The 22,461-nt window shown below is 53.0% G+C and overlaps 2 protein-coding genes across 4 annotated transcripts; one reads left to right on the forward strand and one right to left on the reverse strand.

Moving 5' to 3' along the window:
* The first annotated feature begins 1,297 nt into the window (after nucleotides 1-1,297).
* CTSZ (cathepsin Z) lies at nucleotides 1,298-10,314 on the forward strand. Its single transcript, XM_066387345.1, has 6 exons — nucleotides 1,298-1,564; nucleotides 1,890-2,053; nucleotides 5,742-5,921; nucleotides 7,680-7,830; nucleotides 8,768-8,930; nucleotides 9,713-10,314. Exons 1-6 carry the CDS (start codon nucleotides 1,425-1,427, stop codon nucleotides 9,821-9,823), a joined length of 909 nt encoding a protein of 302 aa, XP_066243442.1. The 5' UTR covers nucleotides 1,298-1,424; the 3' UTR covers nucleotides 9,824-10,314.
* Nucleotides 10,315-10,361: 47 nt separating this feature from the next.
* NELFCD (negative elongation factor complex member C/D) lies at nucleotides 10,362-20,293 on the reverse strand. 3 transcript variants are annotated; one of them, XR_010751746.1, is made up of 15 exons: nucleotides 20,193-20,293; nucleotides 17,963-18,078; nucleotides 17,612-17,721; nucleotides 16,676-16,785; nucleotides 15,579-15,686; nucleotides 14,935-15,087; nucleotides 14,590-14,720; nucleotides 13,778-13,943; nucleotides 13,351-13,485; nucleotides 12,811-12,950; nucleotides 12,105-12,219; nucleotides 11,537-11,632; nucleotides 11,410-11,461; nucleotides 10,854-10,983; nucleotides 10,362-10,758 (listed from the first exon to the last, which is right to left on the reverse strand). XR_010751746.1 is itself a non-coding variant. In XM_066387343.1 (15 exons), the coding sequence occupies exons 1-15, from the start codon at nucleotides 20,277-20,279 to the stop codon at nucleotides 10,724-10,726; spliced, it is 1,770 nt and encodes a 589-aa protein (XP_066243440.1). In that variant the 5' UTR covers nucleotides 20,280-20,293; the 3' UTR covers nucleotides 10,362-10,723. The 3 variants fall into 3 exon arrangements, 2 of the variants coding, with proteins under 2 accessions (XP_066243440.1, XP_066243439.1); XM_066387343.1 differs by having other exon boundaries at nucleotides 11,321-11,461; nucleotides 17,963-18,075; XM_066387342.1 differs by having other exon boundaries at nucleotides 11,321-11,461.
* Between the last annotated feature and the right edge of the window lie 2,168 nt (nucleotides 20,294-22,461).

The raw sequence follows: 22,461 nt of genomic DNA on the forward strand, positions 1-22,461 counted from the left end.
AGGCTGAGTGACCAGGCCTACTACCGGATTTGTAGGGCTGCCATGTTCCACCAAGCTCGGGCCCTCAGAGCCCCGGGCCCTGTCGGACTGCCGGTCACCTGCTCATGAAGACCTGAGGGGTGCTGAGGGTTACCAGGAGCCGACTTTCCTAGAAGAGAAAGAGCACATCAGAGGACAGAGCCTGTGACTATACTTTAGCTCGGTGACAGCTTTTCAGGAACAGGGACTAAAACTTCTGGGCTGATAAAACAACGGCCAGGCTTTATCTGAGTCCTCGTGCTGCTCTGACAGCCACTGCAGACAGGTACCCCAGCCCTGTCCAGAACACAATCATTTTGATCTCTGATCACCGGCTGGGCACAGGCCCAGAGAGGGCCCAGGGGCCGTGGCGAGTGCCCACTTAGAAGGGAAAGAGCCACTCAAGGTCACCTGAGGACCCCACTGCAAAGGCCTGTGGGGTCTCTGTAACAGGGACCGTTGTGAGGACCCTCTGTGAGCAGGGACCCTTCGCTCACAGGGCGGGGAGACGTTCTGCGGCATGAGTAAGCAACAGGAGGGAGGGATGGCTCCTCAGTTGTGAAATCGATACCAGGGGTCCCCAGTTCTGCTTTCGGTTCCTCATTTAACCATGAAGAGTTGTGTTAGCAGGAAACCTGCTCTAGCATCTCGGAAAGTCAGAATGCAGAACTAACAATTTCTGTGCCAGGGGAGATTTTCCTTGGGGGCACTGGCTGTCGTCTCTGTGAAGGGCCAACATCTCTGCAGAGGGTACCAGCCCTTGAGAAGTGAGGTTCTGAAAGCCATGTCAGGGCAGAATTCTGCAGGGACAGTGGCTTTCCTTCAGTATTTGGGGAGATCCCTGCCTATTCCCAGGTAGGTCTAGGCCCAGATGGGATGTGGAGACAGGGGGCACCTCTCCAGGGTTGAGGGTCTGAAGAATCTAAGATTGGCAGGGACAGGTAGACCCAGAATCTAAGATTGGCGGGGACATTTAGACCCCACTGTCCTCACTCCATCCCCGCGCCAGGGCCCCTCAAAATCTGACAAGGATGTGCTTAGTTAAGCCACCAACCCACGTGGGTAGTGACCAGTGGCCGGGTCAGGTCTGGGGTCTGGCTCCAAGCCCAGCGCGTGACCCCAGCTCCGGCCCCTCCCCCGCCCAGGGCGCTCGGCCGGCGGTCCGCTGGCTTGGGGCAGGCTCGGGGCAGAGTCGGGGCGGGGCCGGGGTCACCGGGGGCAGGAGCGGGCGCCCCGCCCCGGGGGTGTGTCCGGGCACCCGCGCCACCACCTTAAGGGCCGGGCGGGGCCAGGGCCAGAGCGCAAGGGACGGCGGGGAGCGGGTGGAGGGGTACCGGCGCGGGACCTGGAGCGGGACTCAGCGCGGGATTCGAATCGGGACCCGGAGCGGGACAGGCGCAGGGGACATGGCGTCGTCCAGGCCAGCGGGACCGCTGCTGCTGCTCCTGCTGCTGGCGGGCGCCGCGAGGGCCGGCTTCCACTTCCGCCCGGGCCAGGGCTGCTACCGGCCCCTGCGGGGGGACCAGCTGTCCAACCTGGGGCGCAGGTCGGCACCGGCGTGGAGGGCTGTCCCATCCCTTTGGGGACCCTGCATCCTCCTTGGGGCGCCTTCCCTCCCTTGACCTTTGGGGGTCAAATCTAGTTTTGGGGGGTCTCTCTTCCTTTACACACCCAGGGGAGCCCTGGGGTTTGCTGGGCAGGGCAAGTACCAACCATGCCCTGCATTGGGAGCATTGTTTGGGGAGCAGCCTGGGTCCTGCTTTTGGGGGTGGCCTGGTGCGATTGAGGAGAAAGAGGGCCCTAGGGAGCCCTGTCTGTGCAGAGGCCCAGGAGCCCCAGTACTGACTCTGTTGATGGTGGTCTCTTCCCAGAACATACCCACGGCCTCATGAGTACCTGTCCCCGTCGGATCTGCCCAAGAGCTGGGACTGGCGCAACGTGAATGGGATCAACTACGCCAGTGTTACCAGGAACCAGCACATCCCCCAGTACTGCGGCTCCTGCTGGGCCCACGGCAGCACCAGCGCCATGGCGGGTAGGTGGGGGCCCAGCGCCCCTCAACTTTGGGCCAGGAAGGCCTATTCAGGCACTCAGGGGGGCCTCAGCCCAGGGTGCCAGGGGCCTGACATTCTGTGTGAGGGCTCAGCCTGCAATGGGGATATCTGAGCCCTCAGACTAGAGAGAGCTGACCTGTGATTGCTGCTGCCCCTTACCATCGAGGAGGCTGAAGTGACACAGGTCAGTGGCGATCCTGACTCCACTGTGCAGGGTGGGCGGGCCTGTCTGAGGCCTGCGGGTGCAGGCCTCACTAGGACAGGAACCCACTGACAAGTGGCCCCTGGGTGCCTTCTGTGACCTAGAGCTTGTGCCCCAGGCCATTTGGGATGGAATGAGAAGTGCAAACTCAGTGAAACCCCTCTGCCAGTGTCTGGGGGTAGAAATGAAGCTGCCTTTCAACAGCAGTTAACAGTTGAGGTGAATGCCTGTCCTGGGCTTGGAGCATGAAGCGAGGCAGGCCCCTTTTCTCATTTGGGCCTTAGCCATCTGACCAGTGAGGCAGGTAGACTGCTGAGGTAGAACCACTTGAAAAGGCTGCTGGACCTGGCTTTAAGGGGAGGGGGGGGGGGTCGAGGAAAGATTAGCCTCGGGCCTTTATTCAGCCCCAGGCCACTGAGAAGCATGTGGGAGGGGCTCCTCGTGGTCAGGGGTAGCCCAGGGTTCCAGGAGCCTGTGTTATACTGGAAGTCCCTTGGCAAAGGGACTCACCCATTGAGAAACTGCCCTGTTAGGCTAGAGGCACTGTCTGTTCTGGACTTGGGGAGCTCACTAGGCAGGCCAGCTGAAGGAATGGCATCTGCTGGGATCCCACTGGTGGCTCTGCCCCATCTCTTTAGGGGGACTGGTGAGGAGACCCCGGGGGGCTACAGAATACACCTGATCCTTCATAAAGGAGAAGGAGCAGGTTGGCTGAGGCCCCACTGAAGGTATAGGAGCCCTCAGGGGACCTGGGGAGACCAGGAGATACACAGGGCCAGCGGCTGAACCACTTCAACCGCCGTGAGAGCTGGGCCAGCAGGCAGGTATGGGCAGCCTCAAAGTAGAAGGTCAGGGCAAAGGCCAAACAGGCGGCAGGGGTGGCAGGGACGCCAGGGATGACGCTCAGATGAGGAAGTGGAAGGGCCTTGTGGCCAGGCCTCAGTGTGGGGGAGGGTGCAGAAGTCACCAGGGGCCCTGCCCCCAGGGAAGGGGCCTGATGAAGCCTTGAAGGAACTAAGAGAGGGAGTCACATGCCCAGATTTGCATTTGTGAAAAACTGGGCAGCTGGGCCCTGCCCTTGGTCCCTTTTCTGAAGGCTCAACTGGCCACAATTCTGGAGGGAAATTTCTCTCCTGGGCAGAGGACTGTTTCTCCTGCTTTCTCCTCAAACCTCTAACATTCTTCCCATGAGCAGGGTTCTTTTTTCTCTTTCACTGAGAAAATAGAAGTCCCCAGAAGGGGATTTCCACGGGCACCAGCCCAGCTGCGACCCAGTGCAGCTGGCCATAGTTTTTGCCTTCCCTCCAGTTCCTGGGCATCAAGCATGAGTCCCTTGTTGAGGCCACTCCTCCCTGTGCTAGCATTTGGCCATCACTGAATAGAGGAGCAAGGGTGTGACTCCAGCCCGCCTCCAGCCACCACCCCACTGCTGGGCTGCTGTGTCTGCTTCTTCTTCTCCATCCTTGAGCCCACTGCAGCCTCACTCGATGGGCACCATCTTTGCCAAGGTCACTGGCAAGGGGCTGCCATGTGGGCAGGGCCAGTGGTCAGCCCCAGGCCTCCACCTCCTGGTTTATGCTTCATTACCTGTCCTTGTAATGCTTTTAGCACTTAACCCACTTCCTTCCACACTCTTGGGGCTCCACATCGTTCCAAGTTCACTAATGAACATCGGGTTCCCCAGGACTAAGTCCTTGGCTCCACTGGACCCTCCACCTGAACTTTGGGCTTCACACCCAGCCGTCCACTATCCCACTTGCTTGGACCCTGACCCTTGAAACCTCATACATTCAGATCCAAACAGTTTGTCCTTCCCTCACCCCCCCACCACCACCCCTGGGGACAAAAGAATGTCCAAACCTCTAGAGAATGTTTATAATAGTTTATTTCAGCCGAACTGAAGGCAGTTACTGGGAAGCAAGATCGCAGATGCTCCGGAGAAGGACAGTCTTGCGGCTTCTTGTATGCATTTGGAATTGGGAGGGAACATGAGGAAGAAGACGGGGAGGTGAGAAAGGGCAGGATCCCATGACTAGAGAGTTCACAAGATCAAGTGTTCCCTTGTGGGTGGTTTCACTTGAAGGGTCTGAAAAGAGGCATTTCACAGGTATGTCAACCTAGCTGCACAGGAACGATGGACAGGGTGGCTTATGGCAAAGGGCAGTCTTCACTGAAAAAACAAAAGTTATATGCCTAGGGTTTGTCTACCCACCATGACCTGCCCAGTTGGAAATTTACCATCAACTCACCCTGTGAAGTTAGTCTTTGTAGAACCCCTTTTTCATCCACACTCTCAAATCCCACTCTTCTCGGGCCTCCCAGGCTAAGCTCGCACAGTGAAAACATCATCCTTCCTGTCATCCAGGCAAAAGCCTGGTCAGACCCAGGTCGGGTCATGTTTCTGTTATGCTTGAAACCCTCTAAGATTTCATGCAGATAAAACCCCAAATCCCTCCTTGACCTGCTAGAGCTCCCTGTCCCATGTGGGGATCCGGGGTGGATGCCATGGGCTGCAGCACAGCAGGGACCTTCTCATGCCAGGAACCTGCGCTCCCACATGCTTCCTGCCAGGGTGCCACCCCAGTGAGGTCCTCAGCCACCCTCTCTACACATCGCCCCTAACCCTGAATTCGCTCCCCTCTGTTTTTCTCAAATCACTACATACTTCATGCTTCCATACTGACATTCGTTTATTGTCCTCTGTCCTCCACCAAATAGACACTGTGTGCAGCAAGAAACTTTTGTGTGTCTGGAGGACGGTTGGGGGGCTGCCAGAGGGGAGCAAGGGGAGGCCTGGGGTGCCCTGTGGAGGCTGTCTGGAGGCTGTGGAGGGTTTGACTTATGTCTTGGGGGTGGGGAAGAGAGGGGGGGCCCTGCGGTGGCACCTGGCAGGGTGTGTGGCTGTTAAATCACCTTGGACAGTGGAAAGTGAGCCCCGGGCACTGGGTAAGATTGGCTGCAGGGCCTGGGCCCACTGTGGGATTTTGTCTGTTTACTGAGAGAGAAGCAAGTCTGTCCCTGGCTGCCCACAGTGGGAGGTGGCTGTGAACCCAGCCCACAGGCAATGAGAGTATCAACACTGACCCGATCCTGGCTGGCTGCTCCAAGCCCTCCCTCTGTACCCCCAGTCCCATGGCCCAGACGCCACCAGCAGTAGGCACAGTGCACTTGGGGACAGGTCCCTGCTGGCCTCCGCGCGGGGGCTTGCTGGCCTTCTGGCTAATTGCCTGGTGGGCTTGTCTTTTATCTGGCTCTTTCTGTGCCTCGGTGGGCACTTACAGGACATCCACAGCTCAACAGACAGGCCACATGGTGCTTACAGTCAGGTGGTACGGGCAGACGCAGCAGTGCCAGGGAAGGGCCAGGGGAGACGCTCTGGAGAGCCAAGGCTTCCTCAAGGAGGTATGGAGAGGGCCCTCCTGAGAGGGGCAGGCTGGGTGCTGATTCCCACGGGTGCTGTCTCGCAGATCGGATCAACATCAAGAGGAAGGGGGCGTGGCCCTCCACCCTACTGTCCGTGCAGCACGTCATCGACTGTGCCAAAGCTGGCTCCTGCGAGGGGGGCAATGACATGGAAGTGTGGGCCTACGCCCACCAGCACGGCATCCCCGACGAGACCTGCAACAACTACCAGGCCAAGGACCAGGGTAGGCCCTCGCCCAGCCCACATCCCTCTTTCCAGGGAAAGGTGACCTGAGCATAGGCCAACCCCATACTTCTTACCCTGGGCTGGGCACTCGGGGAGGCTTAAACCCTGTGGGTTTGGGGGCGCAGGGAGCTGGATTCCACAGTTCTTGGTCAGGCCACCGGAAAAGCTGTGGGGAGGGGTCTCTACAGCCTTGTATCCCTGTGGCCAGGGCTGCCATGGATTGGGGTTTTGACATATTGGTTTCTTGGTGGTTTCATGGGCCTTTGTAAGAGAGGCACAGGTGGCCACTGTACAGGGACGAGTAAGTTTTCCGGGGTGGGGAATGCAGGCAGGCTGCTGCCCAAGTTGGAAGCAAGCCAGTCCAGCCAGCAGAACATGGTGTTGGCCAGGTTCCAACCCCATGAACCTGGGCCACGTGCATTCAGGCGATCTGGAGCCCAGGGACCCTGCATGGAGCAGCAGACCAACCTGAGCTGGAATCCCTGGAGTTGGCACATTCCTTTCAGGCTGCCCCCTTGGAAAGGAAAGAGAGAATCCAAACCCCAAGCCCATAACTGGCAGTTTTAAGTCACCTGCCTCTGTCCAGCTTCCTCACTGTTGGAGCAAAGCTGGAACCCATTCAAAGGCTGTGTGAGACTGGAGGGGGGGTGGGGGGAGCCCAGGTGCTTTCCCAGCCGCCTTCTCCTTCTAGAAAAGGGATTGCCCCGCTCCTGTGCCCTCTGAAGCGCACAGGAGACCCAGGCACCACAGGGGGCCTTCAGCTTGCCTCCTGGGCAGTATTGCCCAGCCACAAAGAATTCCCCCAGACTGGTTGGGTGAGTCTCATTGAAGTGGTAAACCCAGCACGGGTCAGAGAACCTCGAGTGGGACAGCTGAAGGGAGGAGGGAGTGACCGCTGGGAACCAGGAATCAGGCCCCAGGGCCTCGCCCTGCCCTGCTCAGCTCTGAACTGGTCTCCTCTGGCCTAGGCCAGGCCTCTCGAACCCGCCTAGCATGACGGGCAGATGGAGCTCATCAGGAACCTGTTTGCAATAAACAGCCTGGTCTTTTTATTAGCAAATGTGGCCACAACGCTTTCCAGTTGTACTGGGCATTTGGTAACCAAAGGACGCATCAAACCACTGTAATCCTCAAGGAGTCCAATGTCTTGGGGGAGGAACCTGGACAGGTTAGAAACCATGACAGTGATATAGGTGACGCAGAAGATGTGAAAAGGCAGGCTGAGGGTCCAGGGGAGCACAGCTATTGGATAGTGTGGCGTCTTACAGAACTAATGGCTGTGCTTTTTGGTTTGTTTTGTTTTTATTGTTGTTGTTTTTAGCCTAACTCTTGATATCACCTCAAACCAAAATAATCAGAAGATGCTTTTCTTCCCAAATGACTACTGGCCTGTTCCCTAGCCAGCATTCAAGTCATCTTATTAAGAGCTAATCATTTAATTACACTCTATTTTCAGTTATGGAGTACTGTGAAAGGGCCCTTCCCTAGGCCATTAAAGGAAGAAAGAAAAAGGCTGTCTTTTGAGTGCCTACTATGCACTAATTAAGGTTCTCTCTCTGCGCCAAGGCTAAGGCCTGCGAAGGGCTTTTCACACCTCTTCTGAGCTGGAGGAGCGGCCCGATGAGGCAGGGCCTGGCGGGGCACGGGCTCGGCCGGCAGGCGAGGAGCTGAGGGGAGAGGGCCCTGGGTGGTTTTGATAGCTGGTTACTGAGAAGGCTCTCACACTGACTTTCCTGCGACCCCCCCCCCCCCCCAGAGTGTGACAAGTTTAACCAGTGTGGCACGTGTACTGAATTCAAGGAGTGCCAGCCCATCCAGAACTACACTCTCTGGAAAGTGGGTGACTACGGCTCCGTCTCCGGGAGGGAGAAGATGATGGCGGAGATCTACGCCAACGGCCCCATCAGGTGCGCCCACCTGCTGTGGGGTACAGGCCGCAGCCACTGCCCTCTCCCACCTGCTGTGGGGTACGGGCTGCAGCCGCTCCCCTCTCCCACCTGCTGTGGGGTACGGGCTGCAGCCGCTGCCCTCTCCCACCTGCTGTGGGGTACGGGCTGCAGCCGCTGCCCTCTCCCACCTGCTGTGGGGTACAGGCTGCAGCCGCTGCCCTCTCCCACCTGCTGTGGGGTACGGGCTGCAGCCGCTGCCCTCTCCCACCTGCTGTGGGGTACGGGCTGCAGCCGCTCCCCTCTCCCACCTGCTGTGGGGTACGGGCTGCAGCCGCTGCCCTCTCCCACCTGCTGTGGGGTACGGGCTGCAGCCGCTGCCCTCTCCCACCTGCTGTGGGGTACGGGCTGCAGCCGCTGCCCTCTCCCACCTGCTGTGGGGTACGGGCTGCAGCCGCTGCCCTCTCCCACCTGCTGTGGGGTACGGGCTGCAGCCGCTCCCCTCTCCCACCTGCTGTGGGGTACGGGCTGCAGCCGCTGCCCTCTCCCACCTGCTGTGGGGTACGGGCTGCAGCCGCTGCCCTCTCCCACCTGCTGTGGGGTACGGGCTGCAGCCGCTGCCCTCTCCCACCTGCTGTGGGGTACGGGCTGCAGCCGCTGCCCTCTCCCACCTGCTGTGGGGTACGGGCTGCAGCCGCTGCCCTCTCCCACGGGCCGGCTTGGTTCGCTAGGCTCGAGACACAGCCACATGCGTTTTCTCTGAAGTGAAGCTGAACTGACCAGTAGGCCCTCAGGGAGGCTGTGGGTGAGGGACACCATGGGACGGCTCTGGGCTGCAGCGAGCACTGTGGGCTATGGGGCTGAACACCAGGCAGAACTGCCTGACCTGTGTTCTCTCAGTGGGATTCACTCTACCATTCACACCTCAAATGCTAATTCTTTGACTGCTTGCTCCCAGCTGTGGTATAATGGCAACAGAAAAGATGGTTAAGTACACGGGAGGCATCTACGCGGAGTACCAGGAGCAGAGCTACATTAACCACGTCATTTCCGTGGTGGGCTGGGGTGTCAGCGATGGGACCGAGTACTGGGTCGTCCGGAATTCGTGGGGCGAACCATGGGTAAGATGTTACCCTGACACTGCTCTCATGTTGAGGGCCGGTTGGCTTTGTGGCCAGGAAGTCAGTCCTGAGCATGGTTGTGTGTTTATCACCATCCCTGTCCCCTATCCACCAGATTCCATAGCTGCTCCTCCCTGTCCTCGTCATGACAACCAAAAACGTCTCTGGGCACTGCCGGTGTCTCCTGGCGGGAATCACTGGTGCTGGGACTCTGCTTTAGTTTAGTTTGGCTAGTTTATTCTTCAGGCCATCTCATTCTTTTTCCTGTCAGTTTTGGCTCTGCTCACTAAACTACTGTGACATTTTTTCAAAGATATTTTTGATTTGGGTCACAAATCCAGGGGAGATAAACTAGACTGCCAGAATTTTAATTTCTAAGACATAGTATAGTATAAACCATTAACAGTTTAAGACACATTCATTATTATGAAATGGAGGAAAGTAATGTCGAAGTGATGAAATGTCAGTATTTTTGTATTAAATGACTGCAAATGGCGACATTAATAAGAAGTCATCTGGTCCAAAGCATCCACATTTTGGTCACATGTATTAGCTTTGGGCATACAGGGCCATGTGCCCCTTGAGTTAAATATTAAGCAGGTGGAAATATTTCCACAGAAGGTACTTCTAAGCAGGGGTCCTTCCTGGGAAAGGAGGGGCCGCTGCACAGGCCGACAAGCGGTGCTGAGTGACAGGCGAAGAGGCGGGTCGTCTGCATGCTGAGGGGGAGGGGAGTCAGGGCCACAGCCCAGGAGCTAACCCCACGCTCCCGCTTCCCACAGGGCGAGCGAGGCTGGATGAGGATAGTGACCAGCACCTATAAAGATGGGAAGGGTGCCGACTACAACCTGGCTATCGAGGACAACTGTACCTTTGGGGATCCCATCGTTTAAGGCGGATGTCTCACAACAACAGTTCTTTAAGAAACATCATGAACCATAACCAGAGGGGATCCTTTCGTTTTGGTCACTGGGTTGGCAATGCCATGGTTTGGAGGACGTGGGGGCTGACATTCAAGTCCTACTGCTATCTGACGATCGGTGAGGGCACTGAGCTCTCAGAGGGGCACCTGTCAATGAGACCGCCGCGGTGCTGGCAGAGCACGTCCCAGGAGTCCCATGGAAACAGCGCCCACCCCCGCACAGGACAGCCTCTGCGGGGACTGCGCATACCAGCTACCTGTCAAAGACGTGATCGTAAGACATTCATTACGTGACCTCCACTTTCTTCGATTGATGGTTTGGTATTTTCTCTGTGGCAACTGTGGTCCCTACTGTGGCGTTAATCAGTTCTATTGTCACCTTGGAAGATACAGGGGGGTGGCGGGAGGGATGGCAGTTTCAAATCGCCCACAGATGAATAAAACCCAGGACTTCCCAGAGAACAGCCTGAGCCTGCCTTATTTACACATGACAAGAAGGCAGCGGAGTCTGAAACTGACCCAATAGGAAGGTTTTAATTTTATTCATTCTTGGAAAATTAAGACAAATAAAATATCAACTAATTAGGTTCTTGTGAGAAAAAGTCAACTTTGCAAGTAGGTCATTTAAGCATCTCAGTCCTGAGGTAACATGGACCCGGTGTGTTCAATGGGGGCGGGGGGGGGGAGAATACTGTAAACAGGATTGGCCAGGTGAGGGGACTGCTCCTAACAGCAGTTTCCCACTTATCGTTTTCAAAAGCCACCCACCTCCCCGCCCAGAACGCCTTCCTGAGGTGCCGACTGCACCCCTCCGGCCAGGGATGGCACCCCGCTCGGGAACGGCCGCTCTGGCTCTGGAGGACGCTGGGAATCAGTTCACCAGGATGAAGTTGGACTTGCAGTGAGCTTCCGCAAACAGGAGGAAGACAGTCACAGGGTTAGACTCAAGAGGTAAAGTAACGGCATTTAAAACTAGCACAGGGATCCTGATGTCCACCTACCTATAAACTCCGTCACAGGGTCATGTTCGCCTTCAGTTTTAATGGTGCCTGCGATGCTATCGTTTTCCAAGATGGGGAGGAAAAGCTGCACGAAGTCAGAGGTATACGGAGGGGCTATGACGTCCAGCACCTGCAAGGAGAGGACAGCAGGTCACTCCTCTTACACACCCGTGAGCAGATGAAATGCCCATTAGTCTGGAGAAAAGCACCCTCCCCTCCCGGCTTCTTGCCCCCTGGTGACAAGAACGGTTTCCAATGTCAAGACACCCAGGTGGTAATGCAGGTAAAACAATACAGATCCTGCAGCTAGCAGGTGCTCGGTAAACTGGGATCTACGTCACCGTCCCCGTCATCAGCATGGTTATCAGAAAGCACAGTTCTCAGGGTTAGGTACAAAACCACAGAATTTAAAAAAGGGCACTTAGGGTAAACAGTATGAAACATGAAACAAATGGCGTGTTGCTGACCTCGGTTACAAAATAGCGAATGAGTGAAATGTCAGTGTCCAGCTTCTCCAGACACTTTCGGATGTAACTGACAACAGGAAGTACATAACCTCGACTTAGCAGGTGAACCATCCTGTCCAACAGGGTCTTCTTCAACTCAAGCTACAAGAGGAGATGCAGAGAGGCCTGTTAGAGTGGGTCCCGCCCTGAGCTGCACGCAGCCCCGGCCCCACTCACCTGCTCCATCACGTCCAGCTGGGAGTGCTCAGTCTCAAAGAGCTTGACCAGCAGCTGCAGAACCTGGGGGTGGAGGAGCTGGTGGCAGGTGCTGATCTACAGATGAAAGGGGCCTCATCAGCACACAAAGGACCACTGTCACAGCCACCTACCCCCCACTCACCCTGACACTGGTGCTCACCCACGCAGCTTCTGTGCCATCCCCCATGCTTTCAGGGTCACTTGATAAAAACTGAGACTTCCAATAGTCAATGAAACGAGTTCCTTCAAAGGAAACTCATTTAGGATAGAAATAACTAGCTTCCATTGGAACATCTTCTGAACTCACTGAACAGATGTACTTGAAATACAGGTATAGACACAACATGGCAGGCCCTCGAAATGTGTCTTGTTCAATGTCATTTCATTAGGAACTAAGGGGACACTATGGACATTCAACTCTGGTTGATGTGCATTAGCCTAGTCATATGGGCTTTGTTAGATATCTTTTCCCTTAAAGCCACAGCACCTACAAACGGCGGGCATTAAGCAAGCAGTAGTGTGCTGTGTGCAGCCCTCTGTCCCCTACCTCGTCCAGCAGCGCCAGGTGCACCGGCGTGTGGTCAGTCTGCAGCTGGAAGTACCGTGGCTCTGACACAGTCCAGTCCACCCACTTCAGTACCCCCATCGCGACCACTGGAAACCTGCGGTAATAAGGCACAATGCTTCCTTTCAACGTTTCTTCAAAAACAAACACCACAACTAAACAAAGGTTTAAAGAACCAACTCAATCTATCCCATCAACCCTCTTCGACACGTCCTCCTGCTTTCCAGGGAAGCATTAGGGTGAGCCCTGCCGGGAGCTGGGTGATGGACTGAAACTCAGTTACTTAGCGAACCCTCTCCTTGTCCCCTACAGGACAGATTAATGGGAAAGATTCAAATTCCTGAGAAAACACCCTCTTTGTAAGCTTTTCTAGTGAATTCTTATTGACGTAATTGGCACAATTGTTGGCCTAACTTTTCCTGCAAATAGAACCTATTCTCCAAATCAATTTTTGTAATTCTGGTTGGTCTTTTTGTTCATCTAATTTGTGAGCAGACTTCTGTCAAGTACCACCTGAAAATTACTCATGCTGCTAAAACAGTTTAAAGTTCTCTATACACGTTCAAACAAAAAATGAAATGAATAAGTACTTCTGAGGCTTACACAGGGTTTTTTGAACTTTTAACAGATAAGTCAAGCTACCTCCTTCCAAAAGAATGAAGTGTAGAACTAAGTTCCGTTTGCTTACCTTATACACTGATAAAGTGTGCTCAGCTCGGCCACTAGTTCCGAGGCCCCTTTGTTCTCATTGCAACACAAGTTGTGAACAGTTTCAACGGCCTTTGATGTTGACTTCAGCTCATCTTTGTTGATGCTCACTCGCTTGTTCTGGAAACACACACCCAGTCAGTGAGTCCTGCAGAGCAGGGTCGGGGTGGTCTGGCCTGGTGGAGGCATGATCTGCTATGGCCCACTTCTCTCTGCAAACCCTCTCCCTACCCCTGACTTCAGGGGTCACACTCCCCAGTCACACAGCACAGAGCCACTGAAAACCAAGGGGACTGGCGTGTGGAGCTTAGGGAAACAGGGCTCATTTTTTTAGTCACACAAACTTCAAATTACAGTTTGAATCAAGTATTAGAAATGCTATGCACTTAGCACTTTGACTACTTCATGAATAAACACTAAAAAAGACATTTCTGACACTAGGTGCACTCAGGACTTCTTGCAGCCAGAGACCAGTAACAGCAGAGAGCAGTAGGTTCTGGACTCTCCGCTCTGACGGTACCTTCTTCCAGGTCTCGACCACGCTCGCTGCGTACGCCAAGATGTGGATGTACTTGTGCTTGTGGTCCTGGTTGATCCTGGCCCCGGGTTTGAAGAGGGACTGCATGAACAGGTCCAGGAAGGCTGGCACCCGGATCTGAGGAGGACACGGGGCTCGTTGCAGAGGGACACGGGAGAGAGGTGGCGGGTAAGCCCATATACTCATGGTGGCAAGGGTGAGGGCAGCAGCGGTACAGCCACACGACACCCAGCAGGTGCGCAGGCTCAGTGCAAGATGGGAAGGTACCAGGAAAGGCGCAGAAACATTTCAACAGGAATTTGCACTCACTGACTTAAGAGAATTCAGAGAAACACAGGCTTTCCAAAATCACTCTTCCAATTGGCATTGGGGGTGTCCCCCTTCATTATTAAAATGAAAAGCAACTTACGAGTTCAACAGGAGGTGGGTCCATGCTTGTAAACATCTTGAACAGGACTGTGATATCAGCTGGGTTCAGGGCTCCTTTGGACAACATAGCCCCAAGGGCCTGGCAAGCCCTGGGGTAGGAAGCCGCCGTGCCCAATGCTAGTGTGATCTGACTGGCATCATGGCCCCTGATGAAAACAATCCCACAGCCCATCATTAAGAAGGCGGAATATGTCCTTAGTAACCCTGCCTCCCTCCCTCTCTCTGTCCTTTTTTCTTAGTCAGTGCTTTTACTTGTTGGGGGTCCCTGTTTTTTCCACATTTCTGCCTTTCACTGGCACACTGACTGACTGACCCGTTAAAACAACATCTGGAGAGAGCTGGGAAAGGGGTTCCAATACAGCCCACAGACTTTCTAAAAGGAACCACACATTTTCAAATACCTTGTTAAGACTCAATAGAAAATAAAGACAGTAAGAGCTAATTTTGTTCTATGATATGCACTATAATGCAACACTTAATACTACTGTATAACTGTTTCACGGCTATTGTTATTTGGTATTGATAAATCCCAGTACATGAAGATTTAAGTTCATAAATCCAGTGACTTGAACAATCACCTAGGACTTAACAAATTATTCATCAAAGCAATACTTTAGGAAACAAGCTCTCTACCTGTACTTTAAGCTACCCTGACTTCTCCCACTCACTGGGTAAAAGGCAATCTGCCTATACGTCAAAAGAAGAGGGCCTAGAGTCTCTGGTTGTGGAAGTAGGACAAGGGGGTGTGCTGGGGGCACCCAGCAGGGCTGGTGAGCACAAACGCTGCCTCACTTCTCCTGGGCGAAGCGCTGGACCTCCTGGGCGATCCTGCGCACAGCAGAGCCGCCCTGCTCCTCCTGGGCCAGCACCGACATCATGGCCTGGGCGAACAGGTACGTGTGCTCCCCGTGGCACACCATTTTCTGAAAGACGGCAGGGAGAGAGAGTTCAGGGCTTCACAACCGCCGCAATGACAAATGCAGAGAACAGAGTCAGACCGCCACACTCCCCCTGCAGGAAGTTATTATCTTGGAAGGAGCCTCTGACCTGGATGTTCTCTAAAGGAAAGGGCCTTTCACATTTCAAAATGCTTGACCCAACCGCCTCCTTCCAATTTGAGAGAAACAATGAACTTACAGCAAACTCAGGAAGATTTTTTTCAAGGTTTTCTTCTCCTCCATCCAAAATTGTGGCCAGAGAGGTACGAAGTACTCTAGAAAACACCTCCAACTGCTGGCAGGCCGTGGATACACTGGTTATCTCCCCTTGGTACCCTGCGTCAGAAATAAGCTACAACACAAGAACAAGAAGCCAACACAGTGTCAACACGTAGTGACCACACATTTCACAGAAAGTTGGCTAGTTCTCAGTGCCTGTGGTGAAATGGGACAAGCAAGCACTGACTTCAGGTCTCACACCTTTACTCTGACTCCTGCTTCACCTCTAGCTAGGGCCGTGGCCCAGGTAACCTCCAGGCTCGATTTCTTTGTGTGTAAGCTGAAGGAGACAGTCCAGGCATTCCAAAAAAGCCCCTCTAGGGACACAACAAACTCTATAATATGTTCCTGCCAAATTCTAAAAACATCAGACATGCTGATGCAAAAACATACAAATTCTGTGCTTTTCCCTCTCAGTGTAAGATTTACTAAAGTGCCGATGATGAAGGCCTTTACAAACAAGCGAACATGATCTTTCAAAGGAGAAAAACCACCCACCAACCAACCAAAATAACCCTCACTCATAAACACTTTTGTCTTTTCTCTGACTGGTCCTATTCCTACCTTAACAGTGAAGTTAAGCATCAAACAGTCTGGATGAGCTTCAGCCAGTTTGTAAAACAGATCCCTCCATGTGGTGTGTGCGATCATTTGTTCAAGCCACGCTGGGGTCTGCCAACAAACAAAAGGCAAGAGAGGAGGCCCAGCTTCAGCTGCAGTGAAGGCCGTGCTGTCTGACCACAGGCCGCCCCAGCGGGACAGCAGAGCGCTGTGGGTGCAGATGTGGCCCTGCCCTGCAGACCCAGAGCGGTGATGCCACGCGGGCAGCTGAGTGGCGAGCTAAGCTGCGCACAGCTTCGGAGCGACCCGACCGCACACAGGCGTGCCGAGGCTTCCTGGAGACTTCCGTGCAGCAGCATCACACACAATCACCTCCTGCTAAGTCAGTTGTGCACTTGGGCACACACGGAAAAAGGCAATTCAAATAGCACAGGTGGTTTCGTCCGTCACCATGGGAAGTGGCCATGAAAATGTGTCTCAGCTCTCCTCCTGTGTGGCTGCACTGAGTCTGCCCCGGGGCCAAGGCCAAGCATCCCACAGGCTGCCCATGGACACTGACTAAGGGTAGCAGGGCTCCAAGGACAGGTGATGGTGGCTTGAAGACTCTGCGGTCACATCCGGAAACTGACAACTGCACTATGGTCTGAGATGCCTCCTACCCAACCATCCTTTCCTCCCGTGTCATCGGGGCCAGACCTGCATCACAGCTTTCCCCGCCTCCTCCAGCCACTGCCCATCTTCCCTCACAGCTGTGTCCTCCAAAATCTCCTGCACACAAGCCCTGTCCTGGCACCTGCTCTCTGGAGGACCTGAATGACTACCGCACAGCACCCAAGAGCTACTCCAGAGTTAGCGGCACGAGGGCTGCGAGCCCGCTGGTCTTCCTCCTGAGCAAGGTGCCTGTGCGCTCTTCTCACCAGACCAAGGATGGCATCTGAAGGGCAATTTTGACTTGATGAAACTTCTGTCTCACAACCTGACTTCAGTCCCCAACTCTTTATTTCTTACACAATATGCCACACTCCACTGTGCACATGGAATTAGCCAATTAGCCAAAGACCCTAGGAACTGGAACCAGAAACACAACAACAATCCCTCACCTCTCCTTCTTCAGTAAAAATAGAATCTGCTTTGCGGGGGTCAAAATGTTTGATCAATAAACTCTTCAAGTGATTTTCCACGGTTTCCTGCACCTGCACAGGATCAACGCCTGAAAGAAAATGGCAATCTCTCAATATACTGTATTGTTTTAGGAAAAGTAGACAGGTCAGAAGTCTCTATGTGAATCAAAGACAAAGAACTGCTTCTGACAGCTTAGGATCTTAGATCTCTTATAAAAATTCATATTCATTCATCATATTCAATGGTAAGAACCAAAAAGGGAGCACAGAGCAGAACACACAAAGATGTCCACGTGGAAAGGACAACATCTTCAAAAGCTCACTAAAGACAAAGACAAATGACCAAAACAGGTAGTAGGATGGAAAGGCTACACGGGGGGGTGGGGGTGGGGGTGGGAGGTGGGGTGGTGGTGTACAGATGCCAGCTGGAGAGACACTTGTGTCTAATTACTGTGACAGCAATGAATGGACTAGTTTCCGGAAAGTACTTAGTGACGTCATCTGCACCCAGTTCAGTGATTTACAGTAAGGCTCTACTTGGATCATATTAGCTAAAAGCCATAGTCATACTCAGTCCTAAATTGTCCATCATTTGCTGTTTGCTATAATAGACCTCTAAAAAATGACACACTGAACATACACTGTATAATTCTGTGATTCTTCAGTGTGGCAGAGAAAACAGCTCAATGAGAATTACATTAGCAGACTATCTGCAAACCTCAATTACTGAATCAACGATAAGAATCAAGCAAACAAAGGTAGGTAAGAAGTGCAGTTCTGACTTACTAAGTCTTAAAAACCAGGAAAACAAAGACGCTTTCCAATTTATCAGCATTATAATGGCTCAAGAGGTCTTTTTAAAAAGGGGGAGGGAGAGTAAATGACCAGCCAGGACAAGGGCCACCCACAGAGCACCTGTCTGAATGAGCCACTCAGCCAGCAGGTTGACAGTCTGGGCCACAGCAGTGTAGTTCTCTGATAAGAGCTGGATAACGTTCTCTGGAGACCCTCCTGCCTGAAAATACCTAGAAAACGTAACAAATAAAATGAATGTGGACAGTCATGGGGATGAACGACAACAAGGAGGCAGGTAAACAGGAAGATAGGCTTTTAAGATTTTTTTCCCAGTGTGGAGAGAACCCCTAGAAGCCTTCCATTCCAATATCACATTATTCTTCCTTTTCCATGTTCTCTTCTGGGTCTATTGTAAAACTTTCTCTAAATTCTCCCCAGCTTCCTCCCATACGAATGACCTTTCTCACCTACCTCTTCAGAGTGTTGAAGATGGAGGGTTCCATTATGTAATCCCGGGTAGAGAACTTGTGAAGGCACTCTTGCTGTACCTCTGCATCGTCCTCTCCCTCTCCATACTCATCCTCCTGCTGGTGGTAAACGCCACAAGTCAGGCCACTTTTCTATTCATATAAATATCCTGTCATTTCACCTGAAAGCTCTAGAATGCTGTCCCTTTTTTGTTTGTTTGCTGTTCCACATACATTATTACATGTGACTTTGTGAGACTCTTATGAAGTGGGCTGGGCGGTAATGAGTGGCTAAGAAAACAGGGTCCAGAATCACTCCACGTGGGTTTGTCTTGCAACTCCACCCTGCAGAATCTGTGCACCGGGGGCACACAGCTCACCTCTGGGAATCCTCTTCTGTTCAACAAAGGTAAGGCTAGGACCTACTCCCATTTGGCTGTTGTGAAGATTCCATGAGCTCATTTTTGGAAGAGCCAAGCACTGACACTTGGTAAGAGCTCAATAAACGTTAGCTATTATTTTTATTATTTTATATGTGCCATTTCACACTTTCCAAACAAGTCGATGCAGTGATTTTTGAAGGTGTACACCACCAATCTGCTGTTAGCAGGACCATTGATTTGCTTCAAATAAGCAGGCCTCATTAAAAAAAAAAACAAAAAACAGAGTCTATGGTTGTTTCCCCCTTATAACAGTCGAGCTGAGTAGTTGTGACAGAGATCGGCACAGCCTAGAATGGTTACCATCAGGGGCTCTACAGAGAAGTTGCCCCACCATGGGGAGACTGGGAGTTATCTCTGAGACCACAGTGGACAGAGAGCCTTGAATAAGCATGTGAAGGAAGGCCAGGTCCACCCCGAGGCTCCTCCTCATGTCAGTCTTGGGCTTCTACCCTGGAGCCTCTTCTCTCCTCCTCCATCTTCTCTTGGGCCATGCCACCTCCCTGCCTACAAATCTAGGATTCAGCCTGGATCAGTCGACTGGTGGATGGAGAACCATCTCTCTCTCTCTCCTGACTCAAGTATTCAGTAGTCCATTCTCATTCTCATTCATGTGCCCCACTGGTCTTCCAGTCACTGGATCCAAACTTGATCTCACCTTTCCCACTCAACAGATCTTTCCCTACAGCTGTATTTTAGTAAGAGCCTATAACTACCTGTTACCCCCAAATTCACAAACCCAGGTGTCCTCAACTTCTCCTCCCTCCCTACGCTCCACACCGTGTCAGAGACCCATCTCCTCTGTGTGTCCCCAGGGGCCTTCTCTCCACCTTCACCTCATTCTGTGAGTGCTTGTAGGACCCCAGTGGCCCTCACAGCTCGGCCTCCCTCCTGCCTTACAATCATCTTTCACCGGGATGCCACAACTTCATAAGTCACCAACTTGCCGTCTCCTTCTTAACGTTTCCTGTCTTGTTCAGAAGACACATCCAAGCTCCAGCATGACCTCAACCTTCCAGGTGCTCACCTGGCCAATCTCAGCTCTCTCCACTGTATGGGCCACCTACAACCAGACCCAACTGTTGGCATTTCCATAGCTCTCACCTTCCACCACGTGGACTTCATAACTAGCTCCCTGCCTCCCACCATTGCCAACAGGGACCCCAAACAACAGAACGTGTGGGTCACAAAAATGGACCCACCACTATGTTCCAACACCCATCTCATGCCACCCCGTCACCTTGATGGTCCACCCCTCCTCAGGCAGTCAGGGTGACCATGGACACTAAGATCGGTGCACCCCCTCTCATCAGTGAGCCCATCAGGCAGGGGCTGGATCAGGGCTGTGGCTCAAAAAAGCGCTCAGTCAGTGGGGAGGACCTGGCCCATGTGACCAAAGCACACCTGGCCTAACGCGCTGCCTTCGACGATTGCAGGTGACCAGTGTGCGGTACTCTGGACAGGAGGCTCCAAACACCAACCCCGCACTAAGTTGCTCTCCTCGGGACCAAGTGGGTGAGAAAGTGGCAATGGACACAAAGGACCTGGGCGCACCGAGCCCAGGTCAGAGGTCAGCAGGTCTCCACGCCTGGGCTGGGAGCGCCCTCGGTGGACACCGCCCCTCGTCCCCGCCCCCGGCCACACGCGCGCGTGCGTGCCCCTCGCTGGCAGAACGCTGGGCGGGCCCGCTGGCCGGGGCTAGAAGGCGGTGAACAGGGAGATGCACTGTGCTGACACCACACGGTGACTGCCGGGCCGGCGCGGCGGAGGCGGGGCCGCCCGGTGCACCCTCACCTGGCCGCCGTCTGCCTCTTCGCCCCACTCAGCCGCGCTTCCGAAATAGTCTTCTTCCATGATGGCGCCCGGCGCGGCGCCTGCCATACTCTCCCGAGAGCGAGCACACGAACAAGGCGCATGCGCACGGCGGGGCGGGAGAGCGCACGCGCGGCCCCGCGGCCCGGCCCTCACACGGCCGCGCGCCTAAGCTAAGCCCTAGCCAGAGGCTGGGGCGGGGCAGGGCGGGGCCAGGGGAAGGGACGGGGCACAGAGAATGCCTCAGGCACGTTGATCCAGGTGCCCAGGAGCTGGGCGGGGTGTGGGCTGAGGGAACTTCCTGTATTGACCCAGGAGCTCAGCCTGGTTAGAAGTTTCGAACTCAAGTCTTGCTTGGCCTGGATTCGCGTCCCCTCCACTTCTTCCTTGTGACTTTCAGTCTTGATTATCAGCTCCCTCATTGGACAACTGACCATATAGCAGGGCTGACTTATCAGACACAGTGTCTAGAGTCCATGAAAATGTTTTAATTTTTTTAAAAATCAGAACAGTAAGTATTATAACGAGTCCAGCCCTGATTATATTAGTATAACGTGTAAAGAACAAATGAAATATAATGTATAATTTTTAATATTTCTATATGAAAGAAGGGCCCACAAACGTCTCAATGCCTCCCTGGGAAAGAGGGCTACCTCAACCGGTAGCTGCTGAGAATTTCTGAGATGATGCTTTTTATGCCCGTAGCACGGTGTCCAGCCAATAGTAGTTGGTCCAAAAGCAAGAGCCTGAAGACAGACCATCACGGAAAGTTTTGAACAGACATGTTAACACCATCTAATCTGGATGCTTTAGGAGCATTCTAGACAAGACCACTAGATATTGATAATAGCGATCGTTCAAGGAAGGCTTACCAGGAAGGCACTGTGCTTTCATTCATTCCTTCTTTCATTCCTTTGTCCACTGTTTACAGAGCACGCCGAAGTGTCTGTTATGCTACTCCTGGAGCTTATTGGTGAACAAATTGGAAGAATTGCCCTGGGGAAGCCTACATTCTACTGAAGGAGCTAAATGAGGGGAACAAGTAAAATAATGATAGAGGGTGATGGGTGCTAGTGTTCTGTGACAATAGGAGAGAGTGACTTTGGGCGATCAGAGAAGGCTTCTCTGAGTCATATGACAAAAGGAGTCAAGCCATAGCCAGGAGAAAACATTCTAGGAGAGCAGAGCTGCTTGCCATCTGTCCTTAGAATACAAAGGCCACTGAGGCTGTCACCTGGCAGGCCAGAGAGAAGCCTGGATGAAGTGGACAAGGCAGGCAGGGCCAGATCCTGGTGGGGAGTTGGGTTTTCAACTGAAGACTAGTAGGAAGGATTTAGAGCACTGAGCATGGAATTTGCACACAGTAGGTGTTCAGTGGCTATGAGGAGAAGAAAACATTTGAGGGGTTGTGATTTGCTTGCTTTGAGGGAGTGATAGGGCTTTATCTGGGTTTTTGATGCTTCACCCCATAGCTCAAGGGGGGAGGCCTTAGGTTGAGGAGCTTGGAGGTGGGAATGCACGTTAGGAGGCCTCAGTGAGAGTTAACAGGCTGAGAAGGGGCTGGTGTAGCTGCTGTATGGATTGAGGTTCAGTCCAGAGAATAAGGCAGCCTTGGGGGAGGAGGGGCTCAGAAAGGGCTGGAAAGATGCTGAGACTTGCAGACTGTGTGCCTGGGGCTGTGCACCGGGTAGACAGGAAACCCTGCTAGGACCATCATGAGTTCAGACAGGGATGTGCAGATTGGAGGTGCTGTCGGAACCCCCATGCAAAGATGTCTTGCAGGTGGCTGGAGGTAGAAGTCTGTGGCTCCAGATTCAGTGACTTGACTTCCAGCTTCTATTCACAAAATGGAGGTGTATTAAGTTAATGAATGCCCCTGCAATGGCTTGTTTCAGGGTTCATTTTCATGTGCTTTCTGAAATGTTGCAAAAAATGGATGGCTATTAAACTCCAGCCTCCTCTCTTGGATTTTTTTTAAAATAGTGCATGAATTGAAAGCAGGCAAATATGTATAACTAATTGCTCATAGAAGCAGTGATTTTTTAACTCACCTTTTTCTTAGCCAAAAGGTTACTCATTACGTGGATTAACAAACAACCCCTAATGAATGCACTGCATTCAGTCTATTAAGTCAAAATGATTTAGCATCATTGGGTCTATAGATCTTGCCTCCTGAAATGTTGTTGACTTGTTTTAGAAAAGCCTATCTAAAATATCCAAATTAGCTTGCAGTACTTAAAAATAAATACTC

This window comes from Saccopteryx leptura, chromosome 5 (assembly GCF_036850995.1).
Source record: "Saccopteryx leptura isolate mSacLep1 chromosome 5, mSacLep1_pri_phased_curated, whole genome shotgun sequence".
In the NCBI taxonomy this organism is placed as follows: domain Eukaryota; kingdom Metazoa; phylum Chordata; class Mammalia; order Chiroptera; family Emballonuridae; genus Saccopteryx; species Saccopteryx leptura.

What these genes read in the sequence shown, in the direction of transcription:
- NELFCD (XM_066387342.1), bottom strand. Translation starts at nt 20,279, where the DNA reads ATGGCAGGCGCCGCGCCGGGCGCCATCATGGAAGAAGACTATTTCGGA. An exon ending in TGCTTAACTTCACTGTTAAG is followed by an intron (nt 15,088 to 15,578) that starts GTAGGAATAGGA and finishes CTTGTGTTGTAG; the next exon opens with CTTATTTCTGACGCAGGGTA. An exon ending in AAAATCTTCCTGAGTTTGCT is followed by an intron (nt 14,721 to 14,934) that starts GTAAGTTCATTG and finishes GCCGTCTTTCAG; the next exon opens with AAAATGGTGTGCCACGGGGA.
- CTSZ (XM_066387345.1), top strand. Translation starts at nt 1,425, where the DNA reads ATGGCGTCGTCCAGGCCAGCGGGACCGCTGCTGCTGCTCCTGCTGCTG. An exon ending in CAGCACCAGCGCCATGGCGG is followed by an intron (nt 2,054 to 5,741) that starts GTAGGTGGGGGC and finishes GCTGTCTCGCAG; the next exon opens with ATCGGATCAACATCAAGAGG. An exon ending in ATTCGTGGGGCGAACCATGG is followed by an intron (nt 8,931 to 9,712) that starts GTAAGATGTTAC and finishes CGCTTCCCACAG; the next exon opens with GGCGAGCGAGGCTGGATGAG.